Genomic DNA, 20,761 nt, shown 5'->3' with positions numbered 1-20,761 from the left:
GTTCTATTTTCTATTACGAGAGTCTATGTTTTTGTTCCAAAGTCCTTTTTCCTTTAAGGGTTATTAACTTTGTTCCAAAATTGTATCCATATTTGCACTTTAGTCCATAATTAATTTTTGGCACTTAACGTTAGTTTTTGTTTATTTTTTAGAGGTTTTGAAACATTAATGTGCTTGATGTAATATGGAGGAATTTGTGGAGTTGTCTAATTTTATAATTGTATTGTTTCCTTTATTATAATAAGTGTACTAGCATCGATCCCATACCGTGCATTATATATGTAGTCATAATAAATGATTTCAAAAATAATATATAATACCTAATTATATTTAAATCTAATAATGATATGTATACTAACTATCTTATTTTTTGATATAATTTAGATAATATATATATATATATATATAATATCATAAGTAATAATTAAATAATAATATTTAGATGTTATTATATATTACATGCACATTTATGTATAAAAGTTTAAATTATATTATATGTATTGTTTTTTATAAAAAATAATTTAAAATAGTCTGAAATAGCAAATTAAAAATGAATAGAAATTAAATTTGTTGAAATGAATAATAAAAAATAATAATAATAATAATAATATGTAACAAAAATTTAAGGAAAAAAACATACTCATCCATTAAAACTATTCCAACACTACTAATTTTTAATTTATCATCAATGTTTGGAATCTTTTAAAGTTTTAGAACTCTAATTTTGAATATCTACTGTGTTTTGCTGGCGTTGATCTGGTTAATAAAATAAACATGTTCGACCATATTTGAAAACTTATTAAAAGTTTTATTATTACTAAATATATTTGGGTCTTAATTTTAATTTTTTTTAAACCTATATCATAAAAGTTTGTTAATCATGAAAAGTTTGACATTTATATATAATGATATTTAATTATAGAATTGAAATTCGATACTTGTCTAATTGTTTTCCACTTATATAGTTCAAATTTAAATTCAAATACATTTATATAATATTTTTTTATCTATAGAATTCAAATTTAAATTTAAATGTATCTTTTTATTTATTGTAATAATTAATTTTGCTATATTATAATCTAATTATATTTATTATTATTATGTGCCAAATGAACATTTTTAACCTTATAAGATAATTTATTTATAGTTACATATACTTTAAGAAGATTAAATAAGAAAATCAATTTTATTATTGAAATCTATATATTTTGATATCGAAATTCCATTTATTACATATCCATATATGTATATGTATTAATATATAGAATCTAATTATTAATATCATTGAGGAACGTCTTTATCAGAATGCTTTTGCTTCCCATTTTGGGCAATTAGCAATAATTTCTCTACGTATTTTTATTTTACAATAAAATAAATATAATAAATCAACAAAAATATTAACATATAGATTATAAATTTTTTTTAATGTTTTTATTCTGGCTATCTTTTTTTTTATTCCTTATAAGTAATTAATTTTTTTATATTAATAAAAAAATAAAATATATTTGACTTATTTAGTAAATAAAATAAAATCAAAAAATTTGTTTTGAATATAAATCATATTTTGTCATGTTTAATAATTATATTAAGAAAATGATATCTCAAATTTTTTCCACTTATAAAATAAAACTATATTATTATGTAATTTTTTTATGCCCAAATAAAGAAATATTTTTATTATTTTTCATATAATCACATCTGTATATGTAAAAATATTTAAAATACATTATATGTAGAGATACACTTTAATTTATTATTTTACAAATATAATATTGTATTTTTGTTCTAATTATATGCTTTAACATTTTTGTCCTAAATAAGATTTCTTTGATCAAATATGCTATATAATATTATAAATATATATATATATATATATATTTTTTTTTTTTTGATACAACCAATAAAAGGATATCTCAAATAAAATAAAATAAAATAAATTTTGAATATAAATCCTACTTTGACATATTTAACAATTATATTCTAAAAATAATATCTCAAATTTTTTCTATTAATAAAATAAAATTATATTATTTATGTAATTTTTTGTGTCTAAAGAAGGAGATATCTTTACTATTTTCCATATAATCATATTTGTATATATAAAAATATTTAAAATACGATATATATGGAGATACACTTATTATTTTATAAATATAATATTATATTGTTGTCCTAAGTATACATTTTTATATTTTTGTCCTAATAAAAATATATGTTTTTTGGATAAAAACAATTAAAGATAAAAAATTTAATGCTTTTAAATAGCTGCTTTATTGGTACTGATTGATATTTTGATAAAGTCATTAATAATAAAGAGAAGGAAAGTTGAATTTTATATTATTTTGATAAGGCCATAATTTTCATTAAATTATGATTTTTTATTTATTTATAATTTTAAAGGGAATTTGAAAGAATATTATGATAATACATAACACTGACTATTCTACTTTTATATAGCATGTAGATTATATATTCTAAAAGCATCCTCAAGGGACTTTTTAAATGTGTCATACTCCTTATTTGAAAGAGACAACATTTAAAAAAGAGCTTCAATGGATTCTTTATTTTAACTTTTTAATATAAAGAGTTGATTTGACTTTCAAATGTAAAGAGCCAATACTATATTTTATTTTAATATTATATAAATTTAATTGAATGTAGTATATGTTTCTATGCCACTGTTATAATATTTAAGAGCTAGGTAACTTATACAAAAAAGAGTGGCTATAAATAAAACAATAAATGTTTATAGAAAAAATAAAAATAAAGAGCATAAATAGAGAGTTTTGTTGGAAAATATTTTCAAATTTTATTAATTATCTTAAAAGATGTTGTTTATTATAAAGAATATATTTTTTTATTTTAAAAAGTCCTTTAAAAATACTCTAAAACTGCTAAAACTAAAATTAAAAAATAGCTTAAGGATCAAAGTAAACAAAAAATGTAGTGTAGGAATAAAGTGTAGGAAAAAAAAAAAAAAGTGTAACTATCACTTGAAAAAAAAGGAAACAAAAAAGAAGGCCAAATTGTAACTATTGCTATAGCTTTTGTTTTTTTGACGTGAAGGAGGATTATCAGAGTCTATAACCCATTTTTCAATTCAAAAATTATACAAAACTTGGGGGAATCGGAAGAGCATATGAATTCTGGTTCAACTTTGGTGTAAGGAGCCCCATTTGATTTTCTTTTGCTTTTTGGGCCATGAACCCAAATTGGTTGGGCTACACGAAACAAAAATGAGCATCCGATCTCGATTCAGTCCACTCATTTATGATAAAAAAGTAATAATAAATTCTCATTTTCTTATTTGAAAATATATAAACTTGAAACAAAATGCATGTTTTTTAAAAAACTTTTTTTTTTATCTTTTTTATTTAAAAAAAAGAAAGCAAAAAAAGAAATGAAATGCAAGGAAATTTTTTTTCTTGGGAAAAAAAAAAAAAGTAGAAGAAGAGAGGGTGCTCATGCTATTTTATTTTGTCAACGGTATCTATCATGAGTTCATCGTATCCTAGTATTTCAGTTTATTTCTTTTTTGGTTGCTAAATAGAAAAATAATAATAATAATAATAATAATAATAATGAAAAGAAGAAGAAAATTGATGAATTTATTATATAGAAAAATATATCCTATTCCTATGCTATTTGCGAAAGCCATCTTTCAACAACAACAACAACAACAACAAAAGATTCGAACACTTGTGGCTCTTGACCAAGTTTCCTATGATCATGACCTGTCTCTCCACTTTCAAACCCCATTCCATTTCAGGGACAAACTCTGTACCCACAAACTGTACGATCGTCTCCTCGTACAAGCCATTTATCATATTCTTTTTTTTTTTTTTGGTGAACAAGGCATTCATCATTATTCATACCCCATAACGCATACGCTTTTAATAGTGGAAAATTTAATGTTGGTAAAAAATAAAATATAAAAATAAAAAAATGATTCCTAAATCAAAATCCAAAAATATTTTCATTAACAATGGGATTAAACATAACATATGACTTTCTCTCTATCCCCACACAACTCTTTCCTTGATGGGTTTCTGTTCCACAACTGGCGAAGACAAATTCTCTACTGCAATATTTCGAATCCAAGAAAAATCTTGAAGATGGATATTGATCAGTCTGGTCCAAAAGAGAAAGAGGGGTTTTTGAGTGGGGTCCAAATTTTATGGTAATGATGCTTAAGAAAATGTCATCATCATAAACCACATTTATTTATGTTCATCAGAGACTATGTTTTTTTATTTTTTGGGGGGTTTGAGATAGTGCATGAATGAATTTCTTGATTGTGGGACATTTGGTCCCACAAAAGTGATAAGGAAGGGAAAGAAAAAATAATAAAGTCTTTGTAGATTCCATTCTGTGAGCACACCATTATGATTCCTTGTGTTCCATATGCTTCTACTACTACCATTGCAAAAATGCAAGTGCCCGTCAAATCAAACAGGTGAAACGGAAAGGTGGAGACTGGAGTGACAGGCAAACGCATCGTTTTTGGGCCAAAGTTTGGAAACTTTGTGGACTCCAAATGGAAACTAAAATTTACTACTTGTTCCAAGTCTTAACAGGCTTTGTTAAACACCACAAAACATTTTAATTTTCTTTTTCACCTTTTCTGAATAATCTTTTTTAAGGGTTTTGATTGGCAAGGGCTTTTTTTTTTTTTTTCATATGATTATAGAGCAAAAGTGGAATGAAAATATAAAAGACTTTTGAAGCAAGTGGCTTGGATTTGATCTTCATGGGGTTCTCTATTATGTCCAAAAAGAAAAGAGAAAAAGGTTAAAATCGATCAAAATTTATATGGATTATAATGTCGTCGAGACCATGAGAAATGATTGTAAGCAGAGGATTTATTTGGTGATGGTTATGCTTGATGAGATGCAATAAAGTTATGCTCTTTAAAATGTTCTTATGGAACCAAAACCTGTACACTAGAGACTTCAGTTGATTTTTAAAGAACTTTATTTTACTGGTTACATAACACATATTTGTAATTACCAAAAGAAAAAAAAAGCATAACACTTGTTTGTAGACAGCACATTCTATATTTCGATAATCAAGTGGTGGTATATTTTCCTTATTTTTCTGTTACATGAAAATGACAATCTGAGAATTAGACGATAATACATCTCTGTCCGTACGTTATCAGGGGGTACCCTTTTCTTTTTTTGGGGTTTGATATCATAAGGTACTTCAGAATCTGTTGGCAAAAACAACACATCCATATGATCATTTATATTGGTATAAAAACTCTGTTTCTGTACGAGGTGATCTCTAGGGTTTTATTTTTTATTTTTTATTTTTTATTGGGGTAATACTAGGTGATTTTTAGTTCCTATGCTATACATATGAAACACCCATTCATATATATTCCTCGGCAAACTTAAAAAATGAATCAAAAGCAAATTGCAATTTAGCAGCGGGGCTCTTCCTGGTTTTTATTCAAATAATTGGGGTAAAAAAGAAGGATATTTGTCTCCCTTACCATCAAATGGATAATTTTCCTTCTTCATAGTTGTCCATAGCCTTTTCATTTCTTATATTTAAAATAAAGAAATTTATACATTAATTCTCATCCACAGACACCGCAATTAAGGTATTTTGAATAAGATCATGGTTGATATAGTGACTAATTTCGCCTTTTGTAAGACCAAATAAGCAGATTACTCATAAACAAAGTTCTGTCAACCTCATTTCCGTTTCTCCAACTAAGCTTCTTCTAAAACAGAGTATTTGCCTCAAAGACCTTCAAATTTACTTCAAAAAAAAAAGAAAAAAAAAAGAAGCAACTACATCTCTCTATGCATAGATACACAAACAAATAAAACTACAGCTAATAAAAAAATGAAAATACGTAATGAGGAAACTTTTTTCTCCACCATTTTTCAAACCAGTATCAGCCAACCTCATCCACATTTGCTGATGTATCACCTCGTTCTCCTCCAGTTGATGCATTTCCGGGACGATCGTTACCAGCAACGCCGGCTTCTGCTGCATCCGAACCTGTCGGTGGCGGCTGTTCAAGCAATGACCGCCGGCAAGTTGGACATGATGAGTGCGAGACCAACCAAGTATCTATACACCTTACATGGAAACCATGGTTACATTTTGGTAGCACCCTGACTTTTTCACCATCTTCAAATTCTAATAGGCAAATTGGGCACTCTGTAGCAGGAATGTTTGTCCCAGACCTGTAAATGGCGACTGGGATCTGACGCAATGCACTCCTCCTAAGCCCTGTTGCAGCCAACCTTGCAGCAGTCTCATCTGGGGTTTCAAAAGCAAACCTCCGGCTGCATCTCAGTGCACAACGCACGATTGAATTCAATCCCAACGCACAAATCAACGCACAGAGCAGGGCTGCTAATATGATCACCATGTTGGTATCGAAATTAGCTTCGTTTGTGTAACCACTTCCATCGCGTGTCCTACTTTCATTGGAAGGAGGTGGTGTGGCTGATTCTGTGTTGAGAAGTAGGCGGTGAGGACGATGATAAAGAATCATCATTCGAAAACTAAGTTGCTGGATTCCCAACTTCACAAACAGCACCAGAAACTAAATATGATATGAGCTAGAAAATTCTTGAACCTTCTAGTTGTAACGACAAAAAATTGAAGTTTTATCAAAACCTCTGCAATTAAGTTATGCAAAGAGGCTTGTCATCTCGTTGCTCCATGGTTTTTCAGCACCAAATCGAACCACAAAGGAAATAGAAAGGAGGGAATCCATGTCAATGAAATAAAGGGCAAAGAAAGCTTCCACTTGCTTGGTTTCCACTCGGATCGATGTGGGATTTCTGGGTGACTGTGGCGGAGGATTCTAAAAGCTAGACTATATAGGGTTATAGGATCCTATAGCAGAGAAGCTAAGGAAACCGAAAATATAGAAGAAGAAAAAAGGTTGCGGCTAGTGGTTTTCTACTTTCTAACTTTAGGTTCTCCTTGATCTGTTGTCAAGTAAAGAGAGAGAAAGACATGGGGGCCTTTGAGTTGTGGTATTGTCTGTAAGGATTCCAAAGAGATAAATAAAAGAAAAAACAAAAAGACTTTCAAATAAGCATCTTGATGGTCACCAGGTAAGGGGAGGTGAATAGATTATATTGACTTGAAGATCATGATAATATATATAACCTTAATTTGGTTTCAACTGCTAAATCATGCATCCAGTACCCCTTTCTCACAAATCTCAAATTGCCCACTCTAATCATCATCCAAAAGATCTCTTCTTTCTTCCACAGCAAACAACACCACAGAAGTAAAAACAAAGATGAGAGATGAATATCAAAAACACCTATAAACATAAACTAAGTTGCATAATTCCTCAGTAGGATAAAAATTGAAATTTTTTCTGCTCTTTCTCTCTTTCTTTGCAGCTTATAAGCAAAGAGAGAAAAGAGGATGGTCGATATGAGATGTCGGTTGTGGGAGGGTTAATAAGTAGTGCAGTAGCATGAAATACTAGAATGTGGGCACTGGCACTGGGACACACAAGATAAATCAATCAAAGGAGAGAAATAACTTGTTGGGTGCCTTTTCAATCCCATAATTATTGACAAAAATGACAGCCAGATGGGTTTAATTTCAGAATCAAGTAGAGAGAAAAAGTGGTATTGGGTTTTTTTGATTAAGGTACCTGATCCCACCTAAATCACCATTAGATTTTTTTTAATAAAGAAAAAAATGCTTATTCTCAGCACCAAATCCTCCTCCCACTCTTCCAATCTTTTCTCATATAAAAAATCATTAGCTAAACTGTTTCTCCCATTTTGCCAATGTGAACTCTTAAATCTACATTAAATTTATTAACGACAAAAATAAAATCTCCATAAAATTTTAGATAAAAACAAATGGGGTCCATGCGTCTGCGCAATGGTCGGACGATATTTATGGGACTTCTTGAAAAAAATAGTCACATAATTATTATTATTATTATTATTTTACCCATTTTTAATCATTTAAGAGAAAGAAATCAAACCCTAAGGCCTTGGCTAGCCTTTCCATTTCAGTATGTTGAATTTCAAATCTTATAATCACAGGATACACAGTATGACAATACATGCTACATTAGCTAATACTATGATGTGTTTCCAATAGACAATTTCAGATTTATCAAAATCTTACTATTTTAAAATAAGATACTGAGTTCAAACAAAATAGGACTATGAATAATCAAGTTAATTAGATTAAAAGGTTATTCAAGTTCATTGAATTATATAACAATTGTGAAAGATTTATATATTTTATACTTCATCACCAATTTAGCAAGTTCACTTTCTACATTACACATTAAAAAAATAATTATTTGGCAGAAATCCTTATTTGATTTTGTCAAAGATGCCAAGTAAATAAAAGTGAATTATTTTAATTTTACTGTGATTAGTATTAGACAGTGGACGCGTGTATTTAGCTCTGTTTGGCGTGTGAGGAAATGACTGGCATATATACAAAAACATGTGGCTCAAGCAGTCAAGCAGATCCTCTATGGCCACCCAGCAGATGATCTTAGATCCATCTGTATCTGTCTAGTCTAAATCTTATTGGACCCTCAAACACTCTTAAGACTCTATGGCAAAGATACCTGTCTAGTTTGTACCTGGATTGACTACCTCCATTCAAGTTCCATCACAAACCCATATTAATGTGCTCACCTACTTTTCTAACCTTCCAATCAAAACCCAACCTCTTATGAGGTATAAAAAATAAGAAGCAATTTGGGAACAAACCCACCAAACCCAAAACGCCTTCTGAAATAGTAAGTTATGCATAGTTACCTAGAATTGGAGCTTGGGGCTGCTTATTAATGGTATTGCTGAATCAAGGCTTGTTTGTGACCCAAAAAATCACTCCGATTGCTGGTGCTTGGGTTCATCCATGATCTTTCATAAGAGTTAGCTGAGCCAATAAAAGCACATAGTTATAAAATGATTAATTAGTCTTTTCAGGATGTCTGTGCGTAAGTTTGTCATGAACTTTGGCTACATCCTAGTGTACTAAGATACATGAATCCATTAACTTGTTTAGTATAATAATTATATAATGTGTAGTCTTAAAACAAATCAATAATCGCCGAGCGTGTACAATTTTTTTAAAAATACACTAGATTAACATCAATAATGTTATCCCGACCTTGTAGCTGTCTCATCAGTATTCTTATCTGATATCCAACTTTTTTCAATTTCAAAACTTTTAATCATTGTACTCAAATTGAGTATATATATATATTTTTTCATTTTCTTTTCAAATATGAAGTTTATCGACTTTAATTACAGAGTTTGAAAAAGAAATGTTATAATATTTAAAATCCTTTAGATATTTTAAATTACATGTATGAATTAGAGTGAGTGAGTTCTATTACTGGTATGAAAATGAAAATGCAAGAGTAGTGTTATTGTTTGAAAAAGACATTTGATAGAAGCCTACATCCTATGGAGATATATATATGTGAATAGATAAGTATATTTATGTAATGCATGTGAAGAAAAGACTTCGCTCACAGAGATCATGTGGCTTGCCCCAGATTTTATTTGGCCAATTTGGAACCACACTGATTGGTCTAATCTCTCTTGTGTGTTATCTTATTTCTTCCCAATGTCAGCCCAAGCTTACTTGTTCCCTTACATTCAATTGAGATGAGATTTGCCACCTCTTTACAATGTTACTCTTCTTCTTCTTAGTTCTTACCAACATCTCTACTCTCACACTTAACCTACAAGCTCGTGTATATTTTGGAGAAGCTTTTGTGATTAAATAGAAAAAAGAAAAGAAAAAGAAGAATATTTTGGGCATATCATTATTGAAGATTTGGACTACTTTAGCCTATCATAGCACCCCAAAAGGCCTAACGTGCTCTTTACTTTGATATCATTTTTTTTTTTTTAATATTGAAAATAAATATTCGAATTTTGAATCCTTGCGTACTTTGTCTATACAAGAACAATATCAATTGTTATGGACATATTATATATAATTTATTTTTTATATGGTGATTTGTAAAGAAAGTGTCACCCAAATGCTTATCAAGCTCACATGCAAGCAAGACCCTTTTTTAATTATCACATTTTTACCTATTCACGTTCTCTTAAATAATGAAACTAGGCACTTTGGTGGTCCAAAATTATAAACATTTTTTTTAATAAATATTAGGGCATGACCAAGTTTTTGACAAAGACAAACTTATCCAATAGTTAATTCTAAAATTAAGTAGAAATAAAAAAAGAAAATTCCATATGAATGAAACGACAACGTTTTAATGGTCTGGACGAAAACCATTATGCTTCCAAAATGAGAGAAGAGAGAGAAGCACAAGCAATTGGACAGGAGCAGAGAAACGAATTCAGTCTGAACAACAACAAAAAAGTACGGTCCACAGAGAGAGAGAGAGAAATAGACCAGAGTTCGGACAATGGAGATTCAAGATCCTTTGAATCCGGATCCGGATCCGAACCCGAGTTCCGACAACAACAACAAGGCTTCTTCTTCATCTTCTCAGTCTCAAAATAGGCCAAATATCACGTCGTTTCCGAACCCGACCCTCCCCTTCCGGGGCTCAGGCCACCGGAGGTCCCAATCCGAGGTACATTTCCGGATCTCCGACGACATCGATCTGCTCTCGGATCCATTCGACGCCCCATCCGCGAGTTTCGAGGAGCTCGCATCCGAAGACGACCTCTTCTGCACGTACATGGACATCGAGAAATTCGGATCCAAACTCGATGATGGATCCTCTTCCGCCCCGAAACCCGACAATGCCGGTGGCCTTGGAGGTGGTTCTGTATATACGGAGAGTGGTAGTGGTGATGTCAGAGGAGGAGGGGGAGGAGAGAAAAGCTCTAGGCCGAGACACCGGCATAGCAATTCAGTGGACGGCTCTTCGATTATGGATACGATTGACGCCAAGAAAGCCATGGCTCCTGATAAGCTTGCTGAGTTGTGGGCTATTGATCCTAAGCGAGCTAAGAGGTATGCATGGAAATTATAATTAATCTATTTCTTTTTTCTTATTAACGCCCGAATTATTTATGATTTGAATATGAATTTCGTTGTTTCTTTTGTAGAATTGTTAGTTGGTTATGATGAGCTTAAAAAGAAAGAGGGAAAGAAAATAATTTTGTAGCTGTTTTTTTTCTTTGAATTTTTGGAGTTGAATTTTGTTGGAAAAATATACATATATATTTTTTAAGAAAAAAGTTTTTAGGTGAATTATGTGTCAAAAAGTGGAAAAGGTTTAGATTTTCGTGGTGCGAAACCCATTTATGAATCTATATCCAATTCCTGCCCTTAAATCTGCAGGAAAAAAATCCAAGTAGTTAGAGGAGGGAATTGGGTTGAAAGCATAAAGCCTTTGACCTCATTATAACTCACAGAGTAAGGAAAACGGGCTTTCATGTATCTTAAGGTCACAACGAAACATATTTATTTTTTTGTCATTAAGCTGTAAATTTGCAATAGTTTTAGTCTGTAAAATAATAACTTGCTTCAGTCTTTTCAATTATCTTCTAACGTTGCTATAATCTCAACTATAATTTTCGGCACTTTCCTATAAAAGGAAATTCAGCACTTGGTGAGCAAACTATGCTAAGTTCGACATTAAAAGTTACGTTTAATGAGAAAAGTATCTGATTCAATTCTGTGATCAAGCAGTCTAGGTTGATGTAGAATTGAACGAGATGGTAGCATTTAGCTATATCTCATTACCTCATTAATGTACCTCGATTATTATCTGGAAGACTTAAATAGTTTTTCTATTTCTTGCTTACATGGTTTTATAGTTTGTCATATGTCAGCTTCTCAGCTTCTGTCTAAGCATATTGAAACATGTAGCATAATTGGACATGCCATAGTTGCCATTAATATGAGCCACTGAAACCTGGTTTGCTGACGCATGGATGACATGATATTTATCATGTATTGACATGTTGGCTGCCAGTTAGCAAGCAACCGTTTAACATTGCCTGGTCTTGTTCGTTGATAGCTTTCAGTAATTCATCTGCTTGGGCAATTAAGTTTTGTTGCTGGTTCTTTAGTTCTTAAACTTAAGTTGCTCTGTTGCATCAGCCTCAACAGAAAAAAAGGTCTTAATATTTGACCCCAAAAAAAAAAAAACTGTAATGTGTCTAAACTTCTGCTAAACTTTGTTTTGACAATGCAAGTGCATTATCCTTTTTGGGAGGACTTCAGGATTTTGAATTAACAATCTTATGTGTTGTATCTGTAAGCTACAGATGATGAAGAAAAATTTTCTAATTTAGTTTAGTTTTAACTTGTAAGATTCAGATTCTCCTCGGTTAGGTCAGTTTGTTTGCTTGCAATCTTAAGACCACTTTTTGCTGGTGATTTTCTGAGAACTTGCACTTTCATTTTCCATACAGGATTTTGGCAAATCGACAGTCTGCTGCTCGCTCAAAAGAGAGGAAGGCACGTTACATATCAGAACTAGAGAGAAAAGTTCAAACACTACAAACAGAAGCAACAACCCTTTCTGCACAACTAACACTTTTCCAGGTTTTTACAAATAACCCCAACTTGATCGCTGTATTGTATGTATTGATTTCATAGTTATGAAGATGTAGTGTACCTTTTATTCTTCAATGCTTATTTATGTATTTTCTTAGCCCTTCTTAGGTGATGAATGCTTAAAAATGCCTAATCGATATTTTTTTTTGCTTATATGTATATCTTTTTCTCCTTTCCTGGTCCAAGTGCTAGTACGTCATTTTGTATTTTGCCTTGATCTCCTTATCATTAAATATGTTTATAGAGAACCTCTTCTAGCTGTAATTTTGAATAAACCGATCCCTTGTTTTTCCAACTAAATAAATACTAACACACTAATGGACTAGAATATAAAAGAAAAGTGGCCAGGTAAGATAAATTTCTTCCCTGAAAATTATGTTCTGATTTGTGCATCTACTGAATAGTTATAAGAGACATAATAAGTTTTTATGCTCATTGACCTATCAAAAGTATAAATATGTTAAAGAGGGAGAAGAGAGATAGGAGCTGTTGTAAAAGTGATTATCTCAACATTTGACATCATTGCAAATCCTGCAAGTTGCCAATTGATTTTCAAATTACCCATTAACCTTTTATTTCTTGATCTGGTTTTCTTTTGTTTTTGTTTTTTTTGTGTTATTATTGTTCCTTAATTTTTTTGCTTAACTTCTGATTCAGTCACATTTATTTCTATCATTTTTTGCCATGTTGCTTAGAATCTGATTGTTTCTGATTCATTTCTTATTTTTGGTGAGAGTGGTTTTCTCAACATTTGACACCTTTGCAAATCCTGCAAGTTGGCAATTGAAAGTCAGATTGCCCATTAATTTTTTATTTTTTTATTTTGTTTTCTTTTGGTGTTTTCTTTTGCTTCTGTTTTTTTGTGTTATCATCGTTCCTTAAATTTTTGCATAACTTCTGAATCAATCACAATTCTTTCTATCATTTTTTGCCACATTGCTTAGAGTCTGATCTTTTCTGATTCATTTCTTATTTTTTTGTTTTTTAGAGAGATACAACAGGCTTAAGTACTGAAAACACAGAGCTTAAGCTTCGGTTACAAGCTATGGAACAACAAGCTCAGTTACGTGATGGTAGGTATCACTTTCTGTTGTTACTGTGTCCCTTTCAAGCACTTTTATTGAAAATATTCTAGTTCTATGTATATATTATAGCAGCGATCACTCTTTGATTATGTGAGCTGGTGTAAACAGGTCAATGTCATATTCACTGGTTTATATTAGTCAAACAATAACTTAGCTAAGGTATTGGAATTAGGTGCCAATTTTTGTCCGATATATTACAGTTGTGGTCATCAAGTCCATTATTGGTGTGATTGTTCCGTAAAATGGCATTATTTTGTTCTACCATAGCCGACATGAATGGTGAAGTACACTGTTTAACTTTTTCATTATATTTGTGTTTGTTTTATACTGCTGTCTTTGCTCAATGGTATGGGAAGTTCTAACTGGCAGGGATCTTCTTTGACCCTTTTCATTGTGCAGCTCTTAATGAAGCACTGAAGAAAGAAGTTGAGAGGCTTAAGGTTGCCACTGGAGAAATGTTGACACATACTGATACTTACAATCTGGGAATGCACCAAATGCCATATGCCCAGTCTTCCTTCTTCTCAAATCAACCACAACCAGGGCCTGGTGAACCCCAGAACATTCAAATGCCACAGTTTCGGTCATTCCAGTCTAATACATCCACTTCCCAGCAGCCTCTGCTTGCTGCTTCTCGCTCACATGCTTTCTCAGAGATGTTACAGCAGGATCCTATTGGCCGATTGCAGGGGCTCGATATCAGTAGTAGAAGCTCTCATATAGTGAAGCATGAAGTGACCTCCATTTCTGCCAGTGAAAGCGGCTCCAGATTTTGATGCATTTATTTCTCACCTCCTCATGGTTCTACCTCATTTGTTGGATTGTTCATAGACTGACCTTATTGACAGCCAAAGGTACAGTTTTAGGGTTATATATCTGAACTGTTTTTTTCTTTTGATTGGGTTTAATTTTTTGGCTAGCTTGTTAGCTCCTAAGTTATTCATGGAATTCTTTTCAATTCAATTTCATATTCATTTCTCGGGGTTGCTAATGTGGGAAGACAGGGTTATGCTTATTCCCAATGGTTTAGAGATACAACTTTTCCTTTCAAGGGGTTCCCTATATAATCTGTTCATTTGTGACTTTGAAATGTGCAGTGGGAAAATCTTTTTTGTTCTCTCTCTCTCTCTCTCTCTGCGTCCTCACCACCCCCCCACCCCCCCCCCCCCCCCCCCCCCCCCCCCCCCCCCAAGAAAAAACCAATATAAAATGTGTATTTTTGGACATGTTTTACTTTATTGGACAACATTCATGCATATTTTTAACCTTTTTTATCAGACCTTTTGCGTTTGTTACTGACATTTCAATCGAGGAAAGGATATCAGGGCAAAGATGAACTACTAATTGGAACCGTAAAACATGCTTTAATTAAATCCCAAAAATTGATTCCTTAGTTCTGCTTCGAAGCTCAGTTGCCACACAAAATTATAAACTCCAACTATGTCACTTAATTCATTGCCATTATTGCCCCAAATTTATTAACATCCAATTTAGGGATCTCAAGAATATTATCTAGGTTTCTTTAATTTATTCTATCAACACGATCAGATAGGCTCATATCATCTTCTTGCTCCTGAGATTCCGAGTTGATCTTTGATGTCACCTACTTTTGTAGTTCAAAAGTTAAAACTCCTATACCCAAGATATCAACAGCATATACTGTGGAAGATTCTCATGTACATTTTTGCCTCAGAGTTATAAGCAGAACCCTGAATTGAAGAGAAACATATATAAGCCCTTGAAAATGGTAAAGGATCAAACTCCTTTTTGATGTCCCTTTTACAAGCAAAATAAGTTGTGCATGAATCAGAGTTAAAATGTACAAGAAAAATGGCATATTTTACTCCATGGAACATATCTGATGTTTTAGTGCATAAATCAGAGTTAAAGAATACCCAATATAAGTGGGTTTGTCATGCTGAATGGCCAAGAATGGCCTGCAAAAGCAGGGTCCCCAATTAAATTTCACATGGTTTGGTTTTGGACCATGTTTGATTTTGCACCATCTTAGGAACTCATGTGGGGGCTGTTTGTGGCTACAATATGTGACCATGTTATTAACTAACCACTGGAAAGTGACAATTCAAAGACCCTCTTGGCATTAGTCCATTCCATGTTTGTTAGGGTTCATAATTTTCTCACTATCTGGACCAACAGACAAGCCCTTGTGAAGGCCATTTTCATGTGTTCCTCACAGACAACATTTGGATAAATTCCACATGCCTCCTGTGGATCTAAACTCAAGTTCTATCAAATTTTGTCCCTAAAGAAAAAACGTTTTTGGAAACTTAGGATAACAAATTTGAACCAAGCCACTGATTCCTATACCTATAAATTTATATCACATAATATTAGAAAAAAATACAACTTGTCCACTTTTCCTCTCAACTCTGAAAGGGAATTCTCATGCTTGCAATTCCACACCCAAACATACAATAAATGGGCTAAAAGTAATGTTCACAATTTGGGCTTTTTTTTTTTTTTTTTTAAATAATAAAATAGAAGTTTCCAGCCTAGTCCCAGACTCAATAGCCAATTCTGCGTCAAAAAGAAGAATTGCAAAGTCATATTTTATAGCTTTGAAAAACTAAAACCATCAAAGAGGGCCGCTTTTTTCTTTTTTATTAATCTCCCACAAAGACATATTACTTAAAGTCATCAGATTAAATTTTTATTTGACAATTTTTTTCTTTTTCCCATTACTTGACAGTCAAGCCAAAAACCTTGACTTTAAACCTACTTTCGATGCAAACAAATTCACATTGGATCTTCACCATTTATTTTTTTTTTTTAATTTCTCGCTTACTGACAAAAAACCTTTCACTTTTTCTTTTTCTATTTTTATGTTTTGAAAAATAACCTTTACTTATATATAATAAATATTCCTAAATATTGATGGAAAATACAATATGTGTCTTCTCAAACAATAAAATTGCTGATTCTACATATCTATATTAGATAATATTCTCACACAGAAAGGGACATATTTGAAAGTTTTATTAGGGACGGTGGAAATCAATTTCAAAATATAATAAGAAAGCACCTAATTTTCCTTCTCTGAGATAAATTAATAAAATATATATATATATATATATATCAAAATTTAAAATGAACCAATTGCATCACAAATTGCTTCCTCTGTTTTTTTCCTCCAAACACTATCATGGACCGCAAAGGCCGGGGCTTCCATGTGATACTAACATGGTAGGCCCATAATCAAAATCCCCAAACACTTTTCAATGACATCTAACAAGATTTCACCCTACCGAATTAGATACAAATATAGCCAAAAATAATCTTATTTTATTTCAAAAAAGAAAGAAAAAGGTTAAAAATTCTTTGATTATAAAATTAATCATCCAAAATTAATGATTATAAAATTAATCATCCAAAATTAATCATCCACGTATATTCTGCTCCATATAATGCCAAATGATCCACGATTCTCAAAAATAAAATAAAATATATATATATATATATATATATCACACGCTCTATCTTATGTAAGTAACGTTAGCGGTAGGATCAGAAATAACAACTCGTTCTCTAAATGCTGCAATCTGTATGTATTTTATATAACTTTTATAGGTTGACAACCACTGATATTGTCTCTGTGTGTATTTTTCTTTTTATGATAAATGTTTTTTTATTATTATTATTATTTATTGTAGAAACCGACATTTTGATTCTTCAAATCTATCAACATCCTCTCTACAGTTTTGGTGACTCATCTATAAATCTAATGACAAAATTATGATTTGGTTAATTGAGAAAATTTTAATTTAGACGCATATTAAAAAAAAATATAGGGGGATATAGATATATTTCTTTCCAGCAATTATGAAAATGATGTGGAGCAAATAACAGATTCCAAATTTCTTTAAGTGAACAAGCACACAAGTGGGACTAATAACTCTTTGCTCTGCCTATGAAGATGCTTTTGTTTATCATATTGGGCTCTTGCCTAAAAATCCTTCTTCACCATGATATGACATTGTGTTATTTAGATGATGAACATGATATATACTAACCCTTTTTCTGTTTGGTTTCTGAGAAATTTTATGAAGAAAGTAAGAGAAAGTGGTAAATGGGTTCATTTCTTTTCAAGCAAGCAGAGGGTAGTTTGATTCGTTTTGGTTGGTGTATACAAAAAAAACAGCATCTTTTTCATGAAAATATCAGCATTTTCCATTTTTGCAAATGATTAATGGATCATCAATGTGTGAATGCAAAAGATGTATAATTAGGTGAGCAATATTTTAAAAGATGTGTGCATAATGTGTGAAAGAAATGAAAAACTGGCTTGACTTGGTGTGCATTAACTCAATTAAGAGGGCAACCCACAAAAATAGTATGATTCTCTGCTGTTTCTGTTGCACGTCTACACAACCACAGCCCACCAAGTTAGACCTCTTCGAGAAACCAAGACCTCCTTAATCAAAGGCCTTGAATGGTCTGCTAATTGGCGCAAACTCAAAAGAAAATAGAGCCATTTTCCACACTAAATATGACCAAAAAGAAAATGAAAAAAAATATATATATATTGTGAAAAATTGAAGGTAACGGTTGAGAAGTGCATGTGCAGGTGGGGTCATCGGGCTCAGCAGTTGGTAGTCGAACTGGAACATTTGCATGTGCAACATTGATCTTTGTAAATGACCTGAAAATATGAAATCTGTTTTTGTGGTTTTGGCTCTCTCTTTCAATCTTTCTCTCTCTCACAGTTGAATAGTGCTAACTTGTCTCTTTCTACTACATTAACCCCACATAAACCGCCTTGCAAATCACCAAACCCTTTGCCTCCCTTTCCTATATAAGTTAACCCCATTTGCCCTTTTTACTACAACTCACCACCATCCAACTCTAATCTCTCTTCTCTTCCTTTTTCTCACAATATTCAACATCAAAATGGCTAATATTTCTGCATACTCAGCCATTTCTCTTCTCTTCTGTGTCCTTAACCTTTGCCTTAGAGGCACTTTTGGTGACAATGGAGGATGGCAAGGTGGCCATGCTACATTCTATGGAGGTGGTGATGCTTCTGGCACAATGGGTAAGTTCCAATTCATTTTTCCATTTTCACTTGGAAAATGCATAAAAGGTCAAAACTTTTTTACTTTTTAATTGAAGTGAAAAGGGTAAAACTTTAGTGATTTGGTTTGTAGTTGAATATACTATTTTTTTACACATCAGATTGCTGTATTGGGTTTCCATTTGTTTCTTGAGAAAGATTATTGAAAATTTTCTCTTCTATCAATCAGGAGGTGCTTGTGGGTATGGAAATTTATACAGCCAAGGATATGGAACCAACACTGCAGCACTAAGCACAGCTCTGTTCAACAATGGTTTGAGCTGTGGGTCTTGCTATGAGATGAGATGTGACAGTGACCCAAAATGGTGTCTACCTGGTAGTATCTTAGTCACTGCTACAAACTTTTGTCCCCCTAACTTTGCCTTGTCAAACGACAATGGTGGGTGGTGCAATCCTCCTCTCCAGCACTTTGATTTGGCTGAGCCTGCTTTCTTGCAAATTGCTCAATACAAAGCTGGAATTGTTCCCATTTCATTCAGAAGGTACACAAAAAATTCAAACTTTTTTCCCTTTTAACACTCAAAAATCTACGCTTGGCTTAAAATCTGATTGAAATGATCTTGTTTTTGGTTTGAAACAGAGTACCCTGTGTGAAGAAAGGAGGAGTAAGGTTCACCATCAACGGCCACTCCTACTTCAACTTGGTTTTGATCACAAATGTTGGAGGTGCAGGAGATGTTCATTCTGTGTCAATCAAAGGTTCTAAGACTGGTTGGCAAACCATGTCAAGGAACTGGGGACAGAACTGGCAGAGCAATTCATATCTCAATGGCCAAAGCCTCTCCTTCCAAGTCACAACCAGTGATGGAAGAACTCTCACTAGCTACAATGTTGTACCAGCAAATTGGCAGTTTGGACAAACCTTTGCGGGTAGCCAATTCTAGAAGTGGGTTTTTATTTTTATTTTACTTTTTATTTTTTATTTTCACGACACTTTATGGTAAATAGTATATGTAATAAGGCGTTGTTTGTGGGGTGAGAAATGGTGTTGAGAGGGTGAAAGAGACAGGGGTAGTGTAGGAGAGGCAAAGGCCATGTGGCCGTCCATTGCTGAGGTGGCTGATTGGCACCCGCTAGGCCTTTTACTTATGTTAAGGGTTTGTGAGTATTAAAATAGGTTTCAATTTTTAGGGAAAAAAAAAAAAAAAAAAACTCCATTTGATATGCCTTTTGTTAATATCAAAGGCCATTTAATGAGTTTGTAATTTTAATATCCCAGTTGGTGTTAAAAAGCCTTCTGGGGGCAAACTTAATATTACTACCTTTACATTATTCTTCATGGATCTCTATATTGACCTTCTTTTTTTATTTTTTTTTCAATCCCATTATTATTATTATTATTATTATTATGTCCTCGAGAGAATATATAGCTTTAAGTGTTATACACATGCACAAGTCAAAGAACAGTATTGAGGTTTGGTTCATCATTAATGAATATCAGATCTTGTATACTGGATTTGACTTAGAGTCACTAATAAATAATAATATTACTTTTTAGAGATAATCTCTTGGGTTAGTTTGATCCAGATTTTGGACCATGAAAATGGCGGTCCAATCAAAAAGCATGATTATGGGGTGGGTTACCATAATAAATGAAGCGTATAGTAGAGATTTGTAATAAATTTCCATATTGACTTTGTAGGAGGAAAAATAAAAAAATAGTGAAAAAATCTTTTCTTTCTTTTATTTACAATAAATTTGTAATGATTGTATCAACACATTCATATAATCATTTATAACAAATTTTCTTTTTATTTTGATGTTTTAAATATATGATCTCATAATTTATAGATTTTGAATAGTATATTAGTTGAGCTAATCACATTTCTCTACCATTATTATATACACCAACCCCCAAAATTTGCTTGAGCAAGTCCTACTCTACCACTAAAAGGGTAAGGAAACTTTTTATGGACAAAACATTGCAACGTGGATTCTAATATAATTTTGTCATAGGTTGCTTTTTTGTCCAAAATAAATTTTCACTGGGCCATAGCTTTTCAAGGTAGTAAAATGCATTTGAACATAATGACATATGAAAACGTGAATAGGTCCAAAA

General features: G+C 32.1%; 3 protein-coding genes across 3 annotated transcripts; 2 read left to right on the top strand and 1 right to left on the bottom strand.

Moving 5' to 3' along the window:
• Positions 1 to 5,682: 5,682 nt before the first annotated feature.
• Positions 5,683 to 7,757, bottom strand: LOC107413990 (RING-H2 finger protein ATL74). Its single transcript, XM_016022069.4, has one exon. The coding sequence runs from the start codon at positions 6,518 to 6,520 to the stop codon at positions 5,909 to 5,911; it is 612 nt and encodes a 203-aa protein (XP_015877555.3). The 5' UTR covers positions 6,521 to 7,757; the 3' UTR covers positions 5,683 to 5,908.
• A 2,491-nt stretch (positions 7,758 to 10,248) lies between these two features.
• LOC107414005 (transcription factor RF2b) lies at positions 10,249 to 14,733 on the top strand. The gene is made up of 4 exons (XM_016022085.4): positions 10,249 to 10,971; positions 12,381 to 12,513; positions 13,514 to 13,598; positions 14,010 to 14,733. The coding sequence occupies exons 1-4, from the start codon at positions 10,415 to 10,417 to the stop codon at positions 14,384 to 14,386; spliced, it is 1,152 nt and encodes a 383-aa protein (XP_015877571.2). The 5' UTR covers positions 10,249 to 10,414; the 3' UTR covers positions 14,387 to 14,733.
• A 3,740-nt stretch (positions 14,734 to 18,473) lies between these two features.
• LOC107414006 (expansin-A8) lies at positions 18,474 to 19,601 on the top strand. The gene is given in 3 exon segments (NM_001323865.1): positions 18,474 to 18,663; positions 18,872 to 19,184; positions 19,283 to 19,601. Coding segments are annotated over 3 exon segments (762 nt in total). The 5' UTR covers positions 18,474 to 18,518; the 3' UTR covers positions 19,587 to 19,601.
• The last annotated feature ends 1,160 nt before the right edge of the window (positions 19,602 to 20,761 follow it).

The sequence above is a fragment of the Ziziphus jujuba genome, chromosome 8, assembly GCF_031755915.1.
Source record: "Ziziphus jujuba cultivar Dongzao chromosome 8, ASM3175591v1".
Classification (NCBI taxonomy): domain Eukaryota; kingdom Viridiplantae; phylum Streptophyta; class Magnoliopsida; order Rosales; family Rhamnaceae; genus Ziziphus; species Ziziphus jujuba.
The sequence above is the reverse complement of the archived record's forward strand: the minus strand, read 5'-3'. Positions and strand labels throughout refer to the sequence as shown.